Raw genomic sequence first — 24,155 nt, 5'->3', positions numbered from 1 at the left:
GTAGTTGTACTGCACTGGCCATACTCACAGTTATCTCCTGTGACTGTTAGGTATCTGTGTGCTATGAAGTCATCATACATGTCAGCATGTTCATACAGGGGGTATTAGTTATCTGGGCCAGTCATGCACACAGCTGTGACATTCTCCACTTTGCTATGGGCCCAATATCATTCATCAGTTCTGTGTTTCCTCCAGGTCTCAAAACTTTCTGGTTCCAGTGATTATATATTATATATGACACATATATTCCTTACTGTGCTAAGTATGACATTGGTGGAAAGCAGCACCAGAGTCACCTTCAGCAATGGAATACTTAGATTAACATTCCTTCAATCTCAGAAATGAACCATAAACCAATTCATGTTTCTGGGAATAATATTATTAGACACTATAAAAAATAGTCACCAACTATTCAGGCTATACAAAAATAGGGCACAATAACTGTTAAACTCTCAGAGATACTAATAGCCCTACCCTTAAAATGGTTAACTGACAAGCCTGACTGGGTTGGACAATGGCCTATGACATCAGAGAAACTACAGGCCTTAGACTAGCTGATTCAGGAGCAGCTAAATGCTCAACATCAACCAGCCCTCAGAATTCTCTATATTTGTTATTAAAAAGAAATCTGGAAAAAGGAGGATGCTGACAGACCTCAGAGCCATAAATAAAATGATACAGCCAATGGGCTCTCTACAACCTGGAATGCCTCTACCTTCTCTGTTACCTAAAGAATGGTCTATTATAGTTATTGACTTAAAAAACTGTTTCTTCACTATAACTCTATAAGAAAAGGATAGGGAAAAATTTGCCTTCATGGAACCTACTTGTAATAATTCTTAGCCTGTTAAGAGATACCAATGGAAGGTTCTCCCACAGGAAATGTTAAATAGTCCCACCCTGTGCCAATATTTTGTGTAAAAACAATTGGAAACAATTAATGTACAGTTTCCACAATCTATAATTTACCATTATATAGATAATATCTTATTAGCTGATTCAAAGGTAGGTACTTTAGAAAAGATGTTTGAAGAAGTAAAAATTTTTGCCTCACTGAGGATTACAAATTGCTCCTGAAAAAATACAGAGGAGATTAATTACTTAGGATATAAAATAGGCCTACAAAAATTAGACCCCAAAAGGTAAAAATCTGGAGGGATCAATTGTGGACTCTTAATGACTTTCAAAGATTGCTAGGAGACATTTCCAATTACAGCTCACAATTGGGGCAAGTCCTGATGAACTGAATAATTTGTTCAATACCTTAGACAGAGACAAAGACTTAAATAGTCCAAGAGAATCATCAGCTGAAGCTGAGACAGAATTGGCTTTGGTGGAAAAGAAATTACAGAGTACATATGTGGATCATGTGAATCCAGAGCTTAACTGCATTCTGGTTATATTATCCTCTAAGCAATCCCCTACAGGGATTTTGATGCAGATGGAAGATATTATATTGGAATGGACATTCATACCACATAGACAGAATAAGAAATTAAAGACACATGTGGAAAATATTTCTGATTTGATTTTAAAAGAAAAATTAAGACTTCATCAATTGACAGGAATGGACCCAGCAGGAATTATAATACCTTTAACTAATGAGGAAATTTCCTCTTTATGAAAAGATAATGAGTATTGGCAAAGAGCTTGCAATAATTTTTGGGGAGAGATTAATAACACTTATCCCAAAAGCACGAGAATTAAATTCACAAAAAGAACTAGTTGGGTCCTTCCTCACAGTGTATGGAGAACACCAATATCTGGAGTCCCTACATTCTTAACCATGCAAAATAAATCAGGAAAGGCAGGATATAAATTAAAAAACTTAAACAAAATGTTTCAAAGCACTTACATTTTTGTACAAAAGTCAGAATTGTATACCATTCTTATGGTACTAATGAACTTCATAGAGTTACTGACTCAATACGCAAAAAGAGCTGTTTTACACATTGAAACCACTGAATCTATTCCTGATAAACAGAATTAACTTTGCTATTTATACAATTACAGGAAATAGTCAGGAATAGGGATCATTGTAGTTGGAAGTTTTTCTGTGTCCCAGCAGGTCAGCGGTTGGGACAAATCTCTCCCATTTGTGACCCCAAGTAAGCACACAGTTATATTAATTATAACTGCATATAATAAATATAATATAATATAATATAATATAATATAATATAATATAATATAATATAATATAATATAATATAATATAATATAATATAATATAATATAATACAATACAATACAATACAATATAATATAATATAATATAATATAATATAATAAATAATATATATATATATATTCACATGGGTCTGCCAGGTCCTCTAGCACAAGGTAATGATGAAATTGATTGGTTATGAATCGAAAACATGTCGGAGGTTTCAGAATTTCATAAAAAATGTCAATAGCATTTAAAAAAGGATTCTCCATCACTTGGCAACAAGCCAAGGAAATTGTAAAAAAAATGTCATACTTGTTCCTTCTATAACCAAACTTCATTATCGGCAGAAAGTAATCCTAAAGTTATACATAGAAATGAACTTTGGCAAATGGATGTGCTTCATTTTTATAGAATTTGGAAAATTAAAATATGTACATCATACAATTGATACACTTTCAGGATTTCAGTGGGCAATTGCTTTGAGTTCTGAAAAGGCTGATTCTATAATTATATATCTATTAAAAGTTATGGCCATAATGGGTATACCTGTACAAATTGAGACTGATAATGCTCCAGCATGTGTCTCTAATAAAATAAAAACCGTTTTTTGCATATTATAAAATAAAGCATATTATAACTATACCACACAATCCTACATGACAAGCAGTTATAGAAAGATCTAATCACACTTTAAAAGAAATGCTTAATAAACAGAAAAGGAGGAACTAAAACCCCCAAAGATAGATTGCGTAATGCCTTATTAACCTTGAATTTTCTTAATGCTGATGAGAAATAAACAACAGCTGCAGAGAGACATTGGACAATAGAAAAAACACAGAAAAATAGACTTTAACACAGAGTTAAATCAGCCTATGTACTTTAAAGATAATTTGATCTCAGAATGGAAACTGGGATATGTGTTATGTTGGGGAAGGGGTTTTGCTTTTGTTTCCACAGGAGAAGAAAAGCTATGGATACCATCAAAATTGATAAAGATTTGATTCGAACAGGAGAAAACTCTTGATAAAGAGAAATGATAGCTCATCCACCGATACAACAGTTCTACAAATTGTAAAGAAAACTCACCAAAGAAGGATCAGGGCAGGGTTTTGTTTTTGTCTTTACAGGAAAATAGAAATACCCATCTTCAAGAAATCAAAAGACCTTGGATATCTAGACATCTAAATAAGAAGGGAAAACTTACAGAAAAAAATATCAGGCAAAGACAAATCTGACCTAATGGTACCTATATTATCTATGGGGTAAAATCGCACTACCTAAACATTCATATCTCCTTACTTCTATAAAAGTTGTAGTCCTGACTCAATTATAGTCAAAGCTGGCCTTGGAACTGGAGCTTAGCTCTCTCCTTCTCTAAATCCAAGCATGTTGTTAAAAGAAAAAAATCAAGAGTTTCTGTCTCATATCAGAAGAGCCACCTGTTTGGGGACAGAAGAAAATCAAAACTCTAGGGACTATTGTTGTCAAAATTCTATTTCTCCTGATATTTATTCTTGAATCTTTGGAAATTTCTTTAGATATACTACTATCCTAAAATTTAAACTTTCCACTTTGATATTAATAATGTTTAAGTTTTCCACAGGAAACAATAAATTTTCCTAAAAGCGATCTCTGAAGTTTTCAGAAGGAAGATGGGGCCCCACAACAATGATTTTATCTGGTTCATAATGATGCCATGGAGCTGATAAACATCACTCAAAGATTGGTGTTGGACTATAAACTGTTCAGGACAGTTCCAAGGTGGGTCTACCATCTTACACATCTAGACAGAACTTCAGGTAAGCTTTACTCATAACTCTGAGACTAGCTACAGCTAGTCCTCATGAGACTTAACCATTGTTTCAGTTTTTCACAGGATCCCACAGAGATACCATCACCCCTAAACAGCAGGAAGCAATTTTAAGAAAATGATGTCCCCTCTCCTTCTCCCAAAAGGTTTTGTTTTCTCAGGGTTATGGATAATTGTCATCTGTTATGAGTTGGTTAAAAGTTTTAATAGGATTGGGGAATGGAATAATAAAGTTTAGACTCAGGAATTTCATTTGAAAAAGAAAAAAAGGAATACATAGGATAGGATAATAAGATAGACTAGTGTATCTACTTGTAAAATAATTTAGTAACTATTAGGTTTAGATAATTTGCATTGATATGGATTCTTGTATATTGATATAAAAGTAAAACTATTTTTGTATTTCTGTTTAAAATAGTTTGTATATTGATACAACTTCAAAACTATACATGTCTTATTGTACACATGTTCCTACTTCTGTTTAAAGTATATATATATATATATATATATATATATATATATATATATATATATAAATTATATTTGTCATGCTGTATGTTTGTTCTACCTCTATTTAGGATATTTTGAATATAGATACAAATTAAGGAGATTGTTGTCATACCACACTATACATTTCTACCTTTTATTAAGATTTTTATTGTATATTGTCACAAATTTGAAGTTATTGTCCCAGTACTGTACATCTGTTTACAGATTGCTTATTTTATGATGTAAATCTTTAGTCTTTATACTATGTAGATTTACAGGTCAATAGTCACCCATGCTTGTCATAGTCATGTTAGCTAGGTTTTTTAGATATACAGAAATATATGTCAGATGGATAGGTAATCTTCAAACACTTCATAGACCTAGAGAATGTATCATTTAAATCTTTTAATAACTTAGAATTCTGTTGAAATGAGATCCAATTACTACTGGCAGCACAGATCTACTCCCAAGAAGATGTTGGGCATTGAAGACACTTCATATGGAATTTGTCTTCTTCTTGGCACTAATGTCCTGTTAGGCATAGAACTGCCCTTGCCTTGGCTGCTGACAGTAAGCATGCTGTCCTTTCTGGACAAGCAGGACACCAGGAAAAGTGACTGCTGAGCCTCGCCAAGATAGAGTAGGACAGTCTCTCAAAATTTCCCACTTTTGAAAATGGTCTGTCAGATATTCAAGGCCTGTAGCCAAAAGTGGATGCCCCAGTGTTACAGAGAAACATTGAGTGACTGTTCAGGCAGCCAGCTGTCTCTGTCATTTCTTGCATTTTTTGGAAGTTGCTTGCTTGCACTTCCTGTTCACCCAGGTAATATTATTTTCTTTCTCAGGTCTTTGATGGTGTTGAAGACTAGAATATTACAGTTACATTCCTCTCATATTCTAGCTTACAGTATATCAGATACTAGATTCAGATTCTCCAGGATAGGACAGCTATTGCAGTGATCTCTGGAATTTGCCATTTACCTATGCCATTTACCTGACATTTAATATGTGTTTCTTGCTTGATGTTGTTCTTACTGGTTGTAGTTCCATTTTTGTTTATGTTATTACCATTTCTTTCTCCTGGACAATACTTGATAATTGTTCTTATTGTATATAGTTTTGTATTAGGTTTAGAACCTTCTTATTTAGACAAAAAGGGGAAGTATTTGGGAATTCACTCTGCCAATGACCTTAGTGTACCTGGCTTGATAGAGGTGTGGTTTTTCTCTGGGTAAGTAGCTGCTTAAAACTGAGGAGAGAGCATGTGCTCACACTCTCTGGTGGTGGTTGGATTTCAGATTGCTGCTTCCATTCACCCTCAGTGTGGGAGCCTGTTCTCGGGTTCCTTGTGGCTTTACCCAGCAGGTCTGCATAGAGAGGATGATTAGGACCACGGGCTTGAGTGCAGGTGTCTGAGATGGTCTGCATTGGCTGTACTGGGGGGAGGTCTTTTGCTCCACCCCTTGGAGTCTCTATAAATACCCTGGGGCAGAGACAGTCAGGGCTGTTGGAATAGGTTCCAGGCCCTCTCGAGGCTATCCTTTATTTTCTATCTGTTTATTTCCAAAATCTAAATCCTTCTATCTAGTATTTCCTGCTGCTTGAACTCAAGAAAACTCTGGGGAACCGTGGGGTTGGTGGGTAAATGCCCCGCACCCCAGGCAGAATGGAGGACCATGGTGGCTGTTTACTTTGTTCTATATTTATAAGTACATTTTCTCTCCATTTTATATCTTAATAAATCCTTGATACCCTTTTAACAGACTCTCATGGCTTACGTTTCTACTTGCCTGTGCCACATATCTGTAGTCATTTTGCTTATCCCTACTGGTGTCTTGGAGTTTCTAATCCAAGCTCAGAATCTCCAACTGCATTAGACTCTATACTTACTATTGTTTTTACTGTTATTCCCCCAACACTCAAGATGAGACTCACATGGTGGAAAAAGAAAACCAACTCTTGAAACTTGTCCTCTGACCTACACATGCTGTAGTTCATGTACACCCAAATACATACATATACATAGACACACACAAGAAATAAACAAATTTAATAAAATATAAAATAATCAAACAGTCATTGTATTAATAGACTCTAAATAAGAAAAGGAGGGAGTTTAGAGCTATGTATGTATACTCATAAACACAGTAGGTTAAAATCTCACAAACCAGATGTGGAAAAAAAGTAATTATCTCCAACTTTAAAGAATCCAACTTCTCTTCTTGGCTTTCTTGCCCCACACACCTCTTTGGGCAGAAAGCAACTGGCTGAAGCATGACTGTTGGAGGCAGTGGGCACCACCACCTGACGCTGCTGTTGAGGTCAGAGGCAACTCTTAGTACAGGCTTCTACATTGCCCTCTCCAACAGTACCATCACTGAGAGGTGAACTTACAAGATTTCTACCATGTGACCGCAGCAATTCTACTCTGGATATTACAAAAAAAATTCCAATTCAACATATCACATAGACACTTGCACATCAATGTGCAATACTACTCACAATATGTAAGTTATGGAAAAAACCTAGGCATCTGTCTACAGAGAAACGTATAAAGAAAATGTTATATATCACACACACATATAAAGGAATTTTTTCAGCTATAAAGAACAAAACTATGCTATTTGCACAAAAGCCTGGTAATTAGAAATAAACATTAAATGAATTAAGATAATGTCAATTGTGATTCATATATATATATATATACACATACATGTTATAAGGATACAGAAAATCATGTGTGTATATATGACATGAAACAGAAGCAATACTTTCTAGACTCTAGATTCTAGAGGAACCAGGGAGAATAATGGAAGGGGGCACAAGGAAGAAAGAATAGAAGCATAGGAATGTTTAGGACAGAGGAAGTGCAACAGATATCACCTATTTAAATGAAAAGTTCCTTAAATAGCCTAATGCATTCAGTGAATAAATACTACTGGAAAAGAATTTAGAGTAAATATATGGGTAAAAGAAATCTACAAATTAGAATCAACTGTGGCTGATTAACTCATATAAAAAAATAACTTGAAATGACTTGAACTTTAGCATAGCAAATATAATTGTTCATGTAACAAATGGAGAAGTTGCAACATTTGGAAGACTAAGGGAAAAATAAACATGAAGGGCCCCATGCTAAAAGTATTACTGAAAATTTCAAGATGATGTCCACAAAGCACGAGGCTTAGCTGATGTGGCTCATAGGGCAGGTGCCCATGAAGCTTGTGAAAAATGGAGGACCACAGAGGAATTGCCCTAGATTATGCCTTTCTTTTGCAAGCTGGGGAAAGTACCCTGTTTATTTTCATATCCACTCTACTCAGTACCAGGGGACATGCTCCCTTGGGGTTTTTATGTCTGCAGATCTGTCTTATTAAAACACCAGCAGAATTGTGAATGTCAAAGGGGTTTCTGGAGAGGAAGTGTAGGCCAGAACAACAACATGAGCTGTTACTTCAAATATTTTACAACCTGTGAAATTTATGTATATAAACCTGAGAATCCTTTGGTCTGAATAATCAGCCAGGTAAGAGAATCATTAGCAGTAAACTTGAAAGTTTCCTGTATTTTCTGTTCTTTACGGGGTGGTTTGTCTGTTTACAACATTAAACATCAATACCTGGAGTTCAGAGTTAGTTTCCTGTTTTGAGATGGACTCTTTTCTGTGTGTGAGGATTGTGAAGGTTCTTTAGTTTTTGTACAGAATTACCACATCTCATCTCAAGTCATTCTCGTGGTTACTTTAATACCCTAAAGCCAACCTGAAATCCCCAAATATTGAAAGGTCTGAACAAAATCACTGGTATTCACTATTCCATTTGCTATTTTTCCTTAAAAATTAGGTAAATGGGTTTTTTGATATATAATTTTAGAACTGTTTTTTGGTCCAAAGACTCATAAGTAATCTTGGTCATATGGGTTGAATTTTTAATAAGAATGTCTGTTGTGTTTATAAACAGACAAAATAATCAAGACTATCAAAGAAACTACCCTGAGTTGTTTGAATTACACTAATGATTACATCATTTCTCAGATTCTCTTCCAGCTATAAAGTTTAGAACCCCCTGGGGCCCTTTCAAGTTTTCTCTAGTTCATTAATTTTCTTTCTTTAGATGAACAAATTGTTTTCTTCACCCAATGATTTCTTACACCTTGAGTGGTTCACTATTTGTAGGAATCACCCCAGTGCTGCCTCTGTCCAAGTCCAGTGCAGCTTGGAGATTCTCTCAGTGTCTCCCAGCAACATGGGCCTTCCACACGCTGATTCTGATTCTTCTCTTCTGTACACAGAGTGGATCCAGCACATCATTAAATGAAAAGAACCAGAGGAAGTTACTTCTCATAGCTATGTCTGCTCTGACCAGTGTACCTCAGGGAGGTAATTCAGGTACTTTCCTAACATTGAGGAGAAAAGCAATTTTAAAAAGTTACTTGTCTTTTAGTAAGTGATGATTGTACAATTAGATATGAGATCTTTGCAATCAACTTATTCATAATTCTTCAAAAATTTTGACATTTATTGAAAAATACTGCTATTTTGATTATGCTAGTAAAATGAAAAGTATTCATTTATTTAGGAGAAAGTAAGACTTTATTTGGTAGGAAGGAATGCCAGGAATTAATTTCATAGAGAGGAATCAGTCTTAAAATGAAGAGAGGTGAACATTTTTGGTAACTTTGGAGTAGGTTGATTTAAGGCCAGAGAGTTATTAACCATGGTCCCATTAGTGGAGCTAGAAGAGAGGCAAGTAAACCTTCTCAATATTTGAATAATGAATTTAAATAGATAATAGAGAAGACAAGATTTCAGAGACTAAAGCCATAGGGATTGGCAGTTCCTCCTAATGAAATGATGGAGGGACTGCTGGGTCCACAGAGACAGAGGTTTTCTTATTCAAATAATTTGGGATCAGGAAAAGGTTTTCTTTAGTCTTAGGATAACCAGGAGAATAGAAATGTCATGAAATGCAATTTATAATGCAAAAAGTTCATTTGGTCAGCATGGCAGTATGACTATAACTCCAGCACTCAAGAAACTAAGGCAGGAGACTGCTTGAGTCACCGTGGTCTTCATTTGCAGACTCTGTCTCAAAAAACATCTTAGAAATCTATTTCTAAATTTCTTAATGGTTCAGATTATTGGAAGACACTAAGCCCATCATCTGCTACAGCACTGAAAAATGTTATGCACTTATCTGGTCAGACTCTTGAGGTTAATATGGTCATGTTTCTTACCTCATCTGGCTCAATGATGTTCTTACATCTTCTGGCTTGATTATGAATAAGAAACAAATCAATACAAAGATGTTTCTGCCCCTTGTACATTCTTAAGATGAGGTGGAGTTACTATGTTTTGATAAAGCTGTCTATACTTTCTGTAAACTCTGTAATTGAAACAAATTCATTTCTGCCTATTTTCTTCATGTTAAAGCCCTTCAAGATTGTTCTTACTTCTCAGAGGTTGTTTGCCTTGTAGAATATTTTAAAAGCTGCTCCATGTTAGAGACAACTTAAGGGATGAAAAGAAAGTTGCTCACAACTGGAGAAAAATGGTAGGATGATACCTGCTCTGAATCTTCAATAAAAAGGCATTATTAATGAAAAATGTAATAAATGAAAAGATGTTTGAAAGGAATATACAACAGAAACATAGACTTAATATTTATTGGGCTGATAGGCAAATATTATATAAGATCTTCGCAAGATCTTTGTGTGGTTATAGAAAACAATTTTCATAGACTATGTTTGTGTTGGCAAGAAAATTACTGCCTAGAAAGACTGATGGACATGAAGGTTAGTGTTCCACAAACTATCTTATCTTTTCTTTTAAGTGTTATTGAATCAAACCTTAGTCACTGAATTTCTCCTTTTGGGAGTGACAGACATGCAAGAATTGAACCCTATTCTCTTTGCCATATTCCTTACCATGTACTTTGTCAATGTGGCTGGAAATGGAGCCATCCTGATGATTGTCATCTTGGATTCAAGACTCCACTCTCCTATGTATTTTTTCCTGGGAAACCTAGCATGTCTAGATGTCTGCTACTCCACTGTGACAGTGCCGAAGATGCTGGAGAACTTCCTCTCCACCAGCAAAGCAATTTCCTTCTTGGGATGCATAACACAGCTTCATTTCTTCCACTTCCTTGGGAGCACAGAGGCCTTGCTGCTGACAGTGATGGCATTTGATCGCTTCATGGCTATCTGCAAACCACTCCACTATCCTTTCATCATGAATCGTCAAGTGTGTATCCAGATGGCTGTCACCATTTGGGCCATTCCTTTTCTCCATGCTCTGCTTCACTCCATAATGACATCTCGTTTGAGCTTTTGTGGTTCCAACCATATTCATCATTTCTTCTGTGATGTTAAACCATTATTGGAGCTGGCCTGTGGTAACACTGAGCTCAACAGGTGGCTGCTTAATTCTCTCACAGGTTCCATTGCCATTGGCCTCTTCTTTCTGACATTTCTCTCCTATTTCTACATTATCACTCATCTGTTTCTCAAGACTCGTTCTTGCAGCATGCTCCACAAGGCACTGTCCACTTGTGCCTCTCACTTCATGGTTGTTATTATTTTCTATGCCCCTGTTCTCTACATCTATATCAGTCCAGCTTCAGGGAGCTCCCTGGAAGAGGACAGAATCATTGCTGTCATGTATACTGTGGTCACTCCTGCACTCAATCCACTGATATATACTCTAAGGAATAAGGAAGTGAGAGGGGCTTTCAATAGGAAAATCAGAATACAGCTTTGACTTGAAGAAATACAGTAAATTCTTCTGAAATACAATCAATTAATGCAAACACTGAAGTGTGAAATTACTTGATTCTGCAGTTGTTATATGTATATGTATATATATATATATATATATATATATATATATATCAGAAATGACCAGGCAAAAGAATACATATATGAGAAAATATGGCTCAATTGTATTTAAAATCACAAACTATATAAAAAAGAAAAATTGAAACAAACCAGGTACTTAATATAAATGCTAATGCAGAATTTGTTTGGGAGATAACAATTGATGAAAATGACTTGGTATCCTTTCATATATATTGTATATAAAATCAAGTATGCAAATATATCTGTATTGCCCATGTTTTGAATAGATGGATATGAATAGGTACATTATCTATAAGGCTACTTTAATTTATAATCCTATAGTGTGATAAACACAATCTCTTTAGAAGGCAGTAAGTACTGGGAATTGAAGCCCATCCTTCACACATTCTATGCCTGTGCTTTGTTACTGAACTCTCTCCCTAGCCCTCTGTTCTATGTTTCTCTCTCTTTCTTTCTTTCTTTCTTTCTTTCTTTCTTTCTTTCTTTCTTTCTTTCTTTCTTTCTTTCTTTCTTTCTTTCTTTTGAGACAGGGTTTCACAAAAATTTCCAGGCTGTCCTGAAACTGACTGTGGCCTAGGAAGACTTTGAATATGCTGTTTTCTGGGTCAGCCTCTCAAGTTGATAGAGATATAGTCCTTGTCATTGGATTTATCTACAATCAAGAAAATATAATTTTTGGAACTGGATGGGGCAAAGAAGAACAAAGTATAATGATATATGCATATGAAGAAATCACAATAAAACCCATTGCTTGTACACTCTAAAATATGATAACATTATAATGATTTTACATTTTGAAGATTTTAATGTAAAGACATTGCTGTTCAACTAGAAACATAAAGTTCAATTTGACATAGAAGTTAAGGGTTAATTTAAAAAGTATGTCCTAATTTCATATTTATAAAATAGGAAGGCAATTAAGAATTGAGATAAGTGGCAGAGTTTCCTGAGAGGTGAATGTGGATTCAGATTTGAAATTTGAATTTTTTTAACTTAATTTATTTGAATTTCTGCAACCATCCACCTGCCCTCAGTCCATTTTGGGTCATTTCTAAATATAAACCTGTCAATTTAAAATTTCTTCTTCAATTTTCATTATGCGTTGTGAGTTTTTGTCCTTAAAAATTAATTTTTTAAAATTTTAATCCTTAATTCTTTTTTTTTTGGTTTTTCGAGACAGGGTTTCTCTGTGTAGCTTTGCGCCTTTCCTGGAACTCACTTGGTAGTCCAGGCTGGCCTTGAATTCACAGAGATCCGCCTGGCTCTGCCTCCCGAGTGCTGGGATTAAAGGCGTGCGCCACCACCGCCTGGCTAATCCTTAATTTTTTAATGTTTCATGACTTTAGAGAGTCTGTATCTGGGCCACAAACCACATGTAATGTGAAATTTGGGGATTTGTATTTCCCGGTGGTCTCCCACCAGCAATATCCACAGCCTCAGCCTCACCTTGTCCATATCAAAACATTAAAAAAAAAAAAAAGAAAGAAAAAGAAATTAAAAATTTCAAGTTACATCGAGAATTTTGGTGTTCTATGGTGGAGATGTGTAAACTGAAAAGTATTATTTCATACGTGATGGTGGAGATTGTCTTATTTCTCCACAGAGAGAAATTCTATAGTCTTATAGAGTTGTATAAAAAAAATTGTGAATATCTACAAAAATGTGAAAAAAATGAGATTTTAAATGGAGAAAAATATTTAATTTTTTTGTTTGTTTCTTGGGCTTCTATTGATGCAGGGTGCCAAGAACCTGGAGATTTATGATGTTGCAAAATTCTGGGTTTCATTTCAATTTTAATTCAATTTTAATTTTGCCTTAAGCGAGGATAGAAGCGGTATGTGGCTGGGTACATATGTATAAAGTTTTCAGCATCATTTTTAATAATAACACATCATGGTGTTTTCTATGTTGAAAAAGGAGAATTGAAATAGGTGACAGAGAGAACTGTAAATGGTAGATGTTAAGTAATTCTGGGCATATTCACAAATCTGAGGCAAATCAAGTGTTACCCTCAGGAAGAGGTGGACATGGTACAAAGGTTCAGGAGTGCAGTGGTTAACAGTAGGCAAATAGAGAGAGCAGAGAGCAAATAGATCCAGAAATGTTGAACTCAAGGTCTGTAAAAGAAATAACAGACCCCAACATAGGATGCTAATCAAAATGATGGGAAAGGGCATATTTCTCTTCAACAGTGGGATTTTAAGCAAAAGACAAAAGAAAAGCCTCTGTGGGCTCCACAGGTACACTATCCGACACTTTAAAAACACAGTTTAAGATCTACTTGGCAAGAATATGCAATAGAACAGGACTTCGGCCCTTCCTAGCTTGCTCACTGGTGTTATAGAGGTGTTCACTTTGAGAAGTCTCACAGTAAAAGCCTTTGCCCAGGGAGAGCAAAAGCCCCTATTTTTACACCTCCAAGCTCCAAAGACCTCCAGAGGTCTTTGGATTCTCTACTCACTAAGTAATAGCTCTGAAAGTCAGGGTGAGCCCAGGAAACTGTCTGTGATGTGACTTAGATTCACAGATAAAGATATATGTGGTTGGAAGTGTAGACTATGCTGCAGAGGGAGACTGAGGGTAGTTACATTTGGCAACAGCAGATCAACTTCTGGGAGGAGGAGAAAGAGCAGCTGTGTGGTACTATTTGTGAGGTGTTCAGGGTGATGACAGAGACAAGCACTGAGTGATTGTGAATTCCCTGGTGATGCCTATAAAACTTCTAAAGACTAACCTTCACAATCCATCCCTTACAAGCTTGACACAAGACACATCGTTTATACCATAACATTCCACCCTAGCCCCTGAAATCTCACATTCATAACGCAAAAGCACCATTTTGGGGCCTTTGAGTTTCAAAAATGAGGCCACTGGCATGAATACATGATTTTCAGGCAATGGTACTGTTTTGAGAGGCTGTGGAAACTTTGGGAGGTAGAACGAAGCTTGAGAAAGTAAGTTTCTAGAGATGTGCCTTTGATAGTCACTCCAGTTCCCACTCTCCCCTCTTTCTGCCTTCTGTGACCACGAGGAAAGAACTTCTTCCACCACTCTCCTGCTGTCACAATATTTTGCTGAAATGACAGAATCAAGAAACTATGCCCTGAATCCTCTGAAACTGTGAACCAAATTTCCTTCTTCTTCTTCTTCTTCTTCTTCTTCTTCTTCTTCTTCTTCTTCTTCTTCTTCTTCTTCTTCTTCTTCTTCTTCTTCTTCTTCTTCTTCTTCCTTCTTCTTCTTCTTCCTCCTCCTCCTCCTCCTCCTCCTCCTCCTCCTCTCCCCATGTCTCCTCCTCCTCTTCCTTCTTTAACCAGCTCAGGATACTAACTAACTTTCATTGACTCCAGGCTGAATAATTCCCCTAGGTTATCACAGACCCTGTTTAGCATCAGAGGAACAGATCTGTCTGGGGCATGGAAAGAAGAATCCTGAATCCACATGCCAGTGGAGAGGAAAGAACTAGAAAGTGGATTGTTTTAATATTTCCAGAATATTTGATGAACTGACAGATATAAGTAAATAAATGTGGGATATTCCTTTACACTATGTGACTATATGTTGCTGTGATTGGTTTAATAAAGAAGCTGACTAGCCAATAGCTAGACAGAGGTTAGGTGGGGCTGGAAGACAAAAAGAGAGTGTGAAGAAGAGAAGGAGTCTCGGGAGTCTCAAGGAGATGGAGAGGAATCATGAGATGAACTTGCTATACTGAGAAAAAGTACCAAGCCACATGGCAGAACATAGATAAGAAATATGGGTTAGTTTATGTTGTAACACTTAGCTAGTAACAAACTTGAGCTATTGGCCAAACATTTATAATTAATTACAAAAGTCTCTGTGTGCATATTTGGGAATTGGATGGTGGGACAGAAAAGTCCATCTGCTGTAAAGCAAAGGATAACTAGGCTATAATCAATAACCTCAGAGAAGCTAGGTAACAAGGAGGACCTTTAGAGAAACATACATGGACTCCCCCCTAGGAAGGGGAAGTAGATAAGATCTCCTAAGTAAACTGGGAGTGTGTGGGGTGAGGGGGAGGAGGAGAAGGGAGGGGAGACAGGAACAAGAGGGAACAGGATGGTCGAGTTGGGGGAGGGACAAAGAGGGAGAGCAAGGAAAGAGATATCTTGATAGAGGGAGACACTATGGGGTTAAGGAGAAACTTGATGCTAGGGAAAGTCCCAGGAATCCACAAGGACGACCCCAGCTAAGACTCCAAGCAATAGTGGAGAGGGTTCCTGAACTAGCCTTCCCCTGTAATCATATTGATGACTTACCCTAATCATAGAACCTTCATCCAGTAATTTATGGAAGTAGATGCAGAGATCCACAGCTAAGCACTGGGCTGAGCTCTTGGAGTCTAGTCAAAGAGAGGGAGGAGGTCAAGTGAGCAAGGGGGTCAAGATCATGATGGGGAAACCCACAGAGACAGCTGACCCGAGCTAGTGGGAGCTCAAGGACTCTGAACTGACAGCTGGGAACCTGCATAGGACCGAACTAGGCCCTCTGAATGTGGGTGCCAGTCGTGGGCTTGGGCAGTTTGGGGGCTCCTAGCAGTGGGGCTAGGATCTATCCCTAGTGTATGAACTGGCTTTTTGGAGTCCTTTCCCTATGGAGGGATACCTTGCTCAGCCTGGATGCTGTGGGGAAGGGCTTGGTCCTGCCTCAATTTGATATGTCAGACTTTGTTAACTCCCCATGGGAGGCCTTAACCTTTCTGAAGAGTGGATGGGGGGTGGGTAGAGTGGGGGGGAGTGGGAGGAAGGGAGGGAGGGGGAAATGTGGTTGGTATGTAAAATGAAAAAACACTTTTTAAATTAAAAAAAATTCATCTACAATAAATAATAACTAGCCTAAGTTATTTAAAGTGAATTATGCTCCTTGTAACTAGCAACATAGCAAGAAAATCTACTCAGTGATTCACTCCTCATTTTATCTACACATGGAGAAGATAGAACTTCATTGACTTGTAGCACATCTAATTTACACTGTCTAATTTATTACAGTTGTAAAAGCTTCTCTATCATGGCCACACCTTGTCCATGCATAAAAGAATCCTTCACAGATTCTGTTAAAATAACTTACCTTTTATGACCTGGACCAGAAGTTCCATCTTAGGGATTGTTTCCTGAGGGTGAGGACCAGGGATGAGGAAAATAAAGAAGACAAGAAAGTTGAGGTTAAGAGATTTTTCATGAGCTGATGGATCAGGCCAAGTAAGCTTATTAAGAATTGTATCATTTTATACTTGCAAGGTAAAAATGGGACAGAGGACAGAAGAAATCCATCACATAATGAGATGAAGTCAGTCAGAGCTAATCAAGCAATGTTGCACAATGAAAACAGGGCCTATCTCAAGTATATCACAGACCAAACGTACAGCATCTTGGGACTGGTAGCCACAACTCTTCCTGGGGGAAAATGTCAGGTTTCCAGTAACTGAACCATAACTCCTTCAAGGCCCTGACCCAAGTCCTAGACTGCACCTTGCCAAGTCCATCCCTAGGCAAGAACCAGTATTCCCTTTGTCCTTTCATCAGGGCCTCTGAGAAAACTTTGGATTGGCTTGACTTTCGACATGTTAAACTCTGCATATAATTCAGTAGCTTATACACAGCTCATTTTTTCCCCTTTCCAACCTAGTATCTAAGTAGCCGACTCACTGCTTCCATGGTTCACTGTTTTTCAGGATGCCTCCCATGCCATGCTAAATGTACATCAAATAAGATTTACACATTTTCGTCCTGTTAATCTGATCAGATCAATTTGATTCTTGAACTCAGTCATTTTTGTAAGAGGATGGAAGAAGTAGGATAATTACTGGAACTTCATGGTTCCAGCAGGTGCTCAGGTGCTCAGAATATACAGGAGATCATGGTCTTGGGGATGCACTAGCTCTTCTCTATGCTACCAACCTCTGGATATCTTTTTCTTTTCCTTCCTTCCTTCCTTCCTTCCTTCCTTCCTTCCTTCCTTCCTTCCTTCCTTCCTTCCTTCCTTCCTTCCTTCCTTCCTTCCTTCCTCCCTCCCTCCCTTTCCCTCCCTCTCTCCCTTCCTCCCTCCCTTTCCCTCCCTCCCTCTCTCTCTCTCTCTCTCTCTCTCTCTCTCTCTCTCTCTCTCTCTCTTTGATTTTTTTTGAGACAAGGTATCTTTGTGTATAGCAGCCCTGACTGTCCTGGAACTCACTCTGTTGACCAGGCTGGCCTTAAATTCACAGAGATTCACCTGCCTCTGCCTCCTGAGTGCTGGGATTAAAAGCATGCACCACCACTGCCCATCTGGATATCTTTATTAGAGAGAAAAAGAGACTTTTTTTTTTTAACACATTGTCTTGGTAGTCCCTAATAGTTAAATATGATTCCTAGCTGACATCAATGTAGAGCTACTGGTGAATTGTGAAATTCATCATCAAATATTGTATAAATGGAATGAAAAATAATTAGGAGAATGGACCAAGAATTCTCATTTAGATAGAATTAGGTTTGCAATACTGTCAGAATCTAGGGTTGGTGATTAGTGAGTAAGACAAATGTTTGAATCTATATTTATTTAGAAAAGTGCAATTTAAAACTCATACATCAGAGTAGTTGTTTTTTGAAACCAGGAAATATTATGCTCACATGTACACTATTCAAGTTTTCCATAGTCAAGGAGGTACATCAATGACTAGAAAAAGACCATGAGTTTCAAATATCTTTCTGATTTCACATCTGAATCATGGTCAGTATTTTACTACTGTTTAATTAGTGACTTTATTCTTCAAATACATCAACAGGCAAATTTCTCATTGGAAATTTATTACAGATTTTTCACTAATGAGTAACTCTGGGAACTGGCTCTCAAAGGCCAAGAAAGATTTATTCTATAGGTGAACCTTTTCTGATCCCAAGAGGCATAATACAAATAATGCTAGGCTTCCAGACTTTATCATCTCTGCTTTCATATATGACCTCAGCAATGTAGGCAAAGGGCAGAATGCTCTTAAGTCTAAGAACATTGGGTAGAGTGGATGTTTCCAAGTTCATTATTTATTGGTGGACATTAGAGACATTAGAAGGTAAGTGAGAAATGTGGTATTTTATGGAGTAAAATGAGCTCATATTTCAGACTGGAACACAGAAAGTGTAGTATAGGACATCACTCTGTTTGTATGTTAGTTTCCAAAGTTGCATGTAAATAACTCCACCTAAAAGAAAACATCTTTCACAGTAAAATTGCTCCTACAAATATATATATATATATATATATATATATACATATATATATATATATGACAGATACATTCATCTATCTGTCTATCTATCCATCCATCTATCTATCATCTGTCTGTCTGTCTATCTATCTATCCAATCTAGAGTTGAGGAAAGAAGCTAGAATTGAAAACTTGAACAGAGTGATTTGCTTACAGATATGTGAAGCATGAAACTGGAAATAGAAAAGAGTTACAACAATGAATTTAAAAGAAATTTAAAACAGGAAGAGAAACCAGATAAGGAGACTGAGGATGAGTCAGAGAGATCACTAGAAACCAGAAGGGTTTTGTGGGTAACTTGGAAGTCAGACAAAGAAAGGGTCTCGAGTAAGGTAAAGAGGATTTTCAATTGAGCTGTCTTTTTGAGAAATTAATAACTTAAGGACTGAAATTTAAAACTGACATTGATAAGTTATTTTGGGAAATATAAGTGTAAGTATTTGCTTTAAGATGGTTCAAGAAAGCATGAACGGAAAACTATTGAATTAGAAAATAACTAGTGATTGAGATGGGAGTTTTCGGATGAATATGATAAGCAGTAGAAAAACGAGGCAATAGTTCTACAAGCCAAGGGACTCATCCCGTATTACCATGTATCCCATCTGAAGCTACGTCTTTAGATACAACCATAGATGCTGAACCAGTTTTCAGATAATCTCAGTACTGAATCTCAGTTGCTCGGAGAGCTGACATGATCTATATATTTTAATAGATAATACAGCAGTGAGAGTATTTAACATGGGGGAGTAACAGCATGAGAGGCATGTCATTGCCTGATGGAGGGGAGGATTTTCCCTAAGAAATGAGAGTGTAAGAGTAGACTTCATCTTGTATGAGAATAATCTCCCCATTCCCAGTACAAAGGAAAAATGGGATAGATGGGAAAGTGAGTAATGCAGGTATGACTGACAGAACACTGCCTATTTTAAAATTCAATATAGCTAACTTGCAGCATCAGCATGTTGGAAATACAGATTCTCATATCTCGGCCCCGGTCTCCTCTGTCAGAATCTCTGGGGTGGAGTGTGATGCCTGTGACTTAATAGCATCTCCAGATGAGTGTTAGCTTTGTGAAAGTTTGAAGTTCTCTGCTTTCATTTAAAAGCATACTCAAGGAAAAACTAATGCCTCCTTATTCTAAAACATTTGTCTATTAGGACATCTACATACTGTGAGCAGCTAGAAGTTAATGAACATATAAATGAAAAGAAAAGTGCAAAAAGAATACTGTGGTCATACTACATGGATTTTTTGTCTTTCAGATATAGTTTATCATTTCCAGTTAGCATAACATGACTCAGCTGCTTTTAAAAGTTTAATTCTTAACTTATATGCCTTTACTGTACAGCACAAAGTTTCAACCAGAAACAGCTAAAATTACATCTTCCAACTAGGATTCAATTCCCCATATTTTTTGAGTGAAGAATATGTGCTCCTAAAGCACCACAAAAACAGTCATTCTCTCTTTCTCTTAAAAAAAATTCTGCTTGGGTCCTCTTTATGGTATTTTTTTTTTTTTGGTTTTTTCGAGACAGGGTTTCTCTGTGTAGCTTTGCGCCTTTCCTGGAGCTCACTTGGTAGCCCAGGCTGGCCTCGAACTCACAGAGATCCACCTGGCTCTGCCTCCCGAGTGCTGGGATTAAAGGCGTGCGCCACCAACGCCCGGCTCTCTTTATCGTATTTAAGGCTTTATCTACATTTACACTAATTCAAACACTTACATATGTACATTACAAGCTAGAATCTACATTTGAGGAAGAATTGAGGCTTCAGCTTTTCTGAGCTCATACCACTTCATTTAATATAATAATTTTCAGAACCATTACTTCCTTGAAAATTTTATCTCATTATTATTTATAGTGATTACAATCTCATTATGCACATGTACCATATTTTCTTTCTTCATTGAAAATAGATCCTTCTTTCATATAATACATCCCAACCACACTTTCCACTCCCTCTGTCTTACCCTTCTCTCCTCTCCACTTCAGAAAGGAGCAGGCCTACAAGATACAATAACCACACATGACAAAACAAGATACAATAAGACAAGGCAAAGGCCCTTATATCGAAGCTGGACAAGGCAACCAAATAGGAGGAAAAGAGTCCCAAGAGCAGGCAAAAGAGCTAGACACACACCCACTCCTACTGTTCGTCCCACAAAACATTAAGCTAACAACCATAACATAGAGAGGACCTGGTGCAGACCCATGCAGGCCCTGTACTTGCTGTTTCATTCTGTGAGTTCATGTGAGCCCTGCTTAGTTGATTCAGTTGGCCATGTTCTCCTGTGTCCTCTATCCTTATGACTCCTAAAATTTTTCATCTCCTCTTCCATGGGTTCCCCAAGCTCCAAGGGTAAGGATTAGAAGAAGACCTCTAGTTTAGACTCTCTCTCTGCATAATGTCTGGCTGTGGGTTTCTGCATCCACTCCTGTGTGCTTCAGGAGAAAGCTTCTCTGATGATGACTGGACAAGGCACCCACCCATCTATGTGTATGGTAGAATATCATTAGGAATCATTTCACTGATTTTTTTTGTTTTTGTTTTTGTTTTTGGCGAGTCATGTTTGGCTCTACCCTTGGTCTCTGGGGCTATCCAGTCTCTGGTTCCTGGCCATCCAGGCAGTGTTGGGCATGTACTCCCTTTTGTGATGTAGGCCTCAAGTTAAAGCAGCCATTGGTTGGCCACTTCCATAAGTTCTGTGCCACCGTTGTCCTGGCACATCTTGCAGGCAGAACAGATTGTAGGTTGAAGGTTTTGGGGCTCAGTTGGTGTCCAAATTTTTCTTTCAGTAGCCTGCAGAATATCTTCCTGCATCGAAGAGATTGAAACATAGGGATGAAAGTTTCATGTACATATCAGCTTAACCTCTCTACATTCAATGAGATGTGTGGATGTTGTCCTTGCCAGTGGGACCCTGCTGTCAGTTTTCTGAGAGTGACCCTCTGTCTTGGCATCAGCCTGTGTTGTTTGGGGAGTCTCCCCCTTGGCAACAACTCAACCCCAGGCTTCTACTGGAAGCCTTGCCTGGCTACAAAAGATGGCTAGTTCAGACTCCATATCCTTCCTTACTAGGAAGAAAGTGTAAAAACACAATTAAGTAGAAAATACAGTAAAGCAAAAACACTGCTGAGGTGTAAAAAGAAGGGGAAATACACAAAAAAGAAAGAAAGGAAGGAAGGAAGGGAGAAAAAACAAAGAAAAAGAAAAAATGATAAAATAGATAAAAAATACAAAAGATAAAATGGGACAAAGTGTTGGAGCAGCCTCTCTGTCAGCTTATTTCTCAGTAGTGCATAATATATTTCCCCACACTTTAAAGGTACCCTTTCATTTCCTTGGTGGGTTTTCAAAGTCATTATTTTCTTTGGAACAGAATAACATTTTTCTTATTCTGACTTTCCTTGACAAGATCATATGGAGGCAACTTCCAGACTGACATCTTATCCTGAAGACCAGTAATACTCCATACAAAAGGCATGCACTCATTGACTTTAAAAAATAAATTATGGTTTTTATTTTCAGGAAATTCACAACTTAACTGAAAAGAGAAAATTTATATGTTACAGTAATTGGAAAACCCCTTCAGACTATATCAACTTAAGCGCCAGATCATCCTGTCTATGTATTTAAGAAGAGATAAGATAATAAAAGGTAAAGTATTAAATAGTGATTTAATCATGGGGAAGAAGATAAAATTATCTTGAAGCCCTGGTAATAATGGGTTCAGGTTAACAAGAGTGCATGATGTCAGGAATGACAATTAGTGAAATGATGGGTGACCAGCCAGAAAAATACTGCCTCACTCGCAGTGGAAGAGGTAGGCAGAGGCACACATAGGAGTTCCTGGTAACCAAGCAAATAGGTATGTAATTAATAGGAAACAAGAGATGCTAGAGGTATTTGAGCAATAGAAAATCAAGGCAAAAATAGAAAGTACATAATTCTGTAAAATGTTTGCAGCTTGAGTTATAGTAATCTGACTATAATGAGTGTAGTCATTTATACTGTTGGTGTAATAAGCTTTGAGTGAATTAATGAGAAAATATCCAGTTAAGGTAAGAAAAGAAAAGGTGAGCAAGGGACTTCAATGAGGAAAATTTTATAACACTGAAATGTTATAACATCAGAGAACAATGTTATAACACTGTCTAGATATGAGAGAATGAAAGAAATAGATGCACCTATGTTTTCAAGTCATGTTAGCAGGACAATGCCTAGAACAAAGGTGTTTCTTCCTGAATTACTAAAATAAAATGAACCACAGAAGAGGACAGTGAAATGCCTACTTCTGCCTCTAATCTCTGTTAGCCAATTTATCCATTTCTTGGTAAGTATTTTTTTTATAACAAGCATTTTTTTTAATGACAAGCACTTTGAAGAGGCAAATAAGATTTTGCTCTTCAATCATAATATACCTCATTTCCTTGGGAAGGAGACATATACTAACTTAAAACTTACTAAATATTTAAACAAAATATATATGGTGACTTTCTCCCTATCACACTTGTGGTAATCTGTGGGGGTGCATAAGAAGACATCCCAGGAAAGAAACTGAGCTTGTAAGGATGAGCCCTATGGTTGAAACCAGGTGTTTTCTCTTCAAGTCATCTAAAAGCTCAGTGAGGTACTGAGATGGTGGAAACTGAGTCTGACTGTGGTAGAACTTTTGGTTGTCTCTTGGATTAGGTAAACACACCATGATTAAATAGTAATGGCTTAAGAAGAGCTACCAGAAGTCTCTCTCTCTCTCTCTCTCTCTCTCTCTCTCTCTCTCTCTCTCTCTCTCTCACACACACACACACACACACACACACACACATACACACACACACACACACACACGTGCACACACACACACACACACACACACCACACACACACACACATATACACACACACACACTTCCAAAATCTTGCTGTGTGTTGCTCTCGCTGGCTCAGACTCCACCAAAATGGGTTCTCTTATCTTTTTCCTTGACCTATGATTCAAAATAAATCTTTTTTTGTTAGTTTGCAGCATTTCACTAGCAACAGAAACTGACCAAGATGGAAAACTGGTAATGAGAGTTATAGTTAGAGTTTTTTGTCTGGCCCATGGTCAGGACAAATCTCCCTCACCCGCCAGTCCTGCAGCTGCTCAGACCCAACCAAGTAAACACATAGAGACTTATATTACTTATAAACTGTATGGCCATGACAGGCTTCTAGCTAGCTGTTTTTATATCTTAAATTAGTCTATTTTTATTAATGTATAAGTTGTCACATGGCTCATGGCTTACTGGTGTCTTAACATTTTTTTATGGTGGCGGCTGGCAGCATCTCTTTGTCTCTGTCTTTTACTTTTTAGAATTTTTTTCCCTTGTCCAATTTATATTTTTTTTGCCTGGCTACTAGCCAATCAGTGTTTTATTTATTAACCAATCAGAGCAACACATTTAATATACAGAACATCTCACAGCAGATAGTTGTGACTTGCTGATGACACATTGAATGTGGACAGTGAGGTATGATAGAGTTGATAAGACATCCCCAAATCAAAACACTGAGACCCTTAGAAGTCACACAAAGAC

At 37.3% G+C, this 24,155-nt stretch overlaps 1 protein-coding gene across 1 annotated transcript; it reads left to right on the top strand.

Annotated features, from left to right (window-relative positions):
* The first annotated feature begins 6,743 nt into the window (after positions 1-6,743).
* LOC114682660 (olfactory receptor 12D2-like) lies at positions 6,744-11,229 on the top strand. The gene is made up of 3 exons (XM_028856623.1): positions 6,744-6,837; positions 8,644-8,847; positions 10,301-11,229. The coding sequence occupies exons 1-3, from the start codon at positions 6,744-6,746 to the stop codon at positions 11,227-11,229; spliced, it is 1,227 nt and encodes a 408-aa protein (XP_028712456.1).
* The last annotated feature ends 12,926 nt before the right edge of the window (positions 11,230-24,155 follow it).

Source organism: Peromyscus leucopus, chromosome 16_21, assembly GCF_004664715.2.
Source record: "Peromyscus leucopus breed LL Stock chromosome 16_21, UCI_PerLeu_2.1, whole genome shotgun sequence".
Taxonomy (NCBI): Eukaryota; Metazoa; Chordata; class Mammalia; order Rodentia; family Cricetidae; genus Peromyscus; species Peromyscus leucopus.
Note: the sequence above shows the minus strand (reverse complement) of the source record. Positions and strands in the feature narration are given on the sequence as shown.

What these genes read in the sequence shown, in the direction of transcription:
- LOC114682660 (XM_028856623.1), top strand. Translation starts at nt 6,744, where the DNA reads ATGACTGTTGGAGGCAGTGGGCACCACCACCTGACGCTGCTGTTGAGG. An exon ending in CTACATTGCCCTCTCCAACA is followed by an intron (nt 6,838 to 8,643) that starts GTACCATCACTG and finishes CACTATTTGTAG; the next exon opens with GAATCACCCCAGTGCTGCCT. An exon ending in GACCAGTGTACCTCAGGGAG is followed by an intron (nt 8,848 to 10,300) that starts GTAATTCAGGTA and finishes TTTTCTTTTAAG; the next exon opens with TGTTATTGAATCAAACCTTA.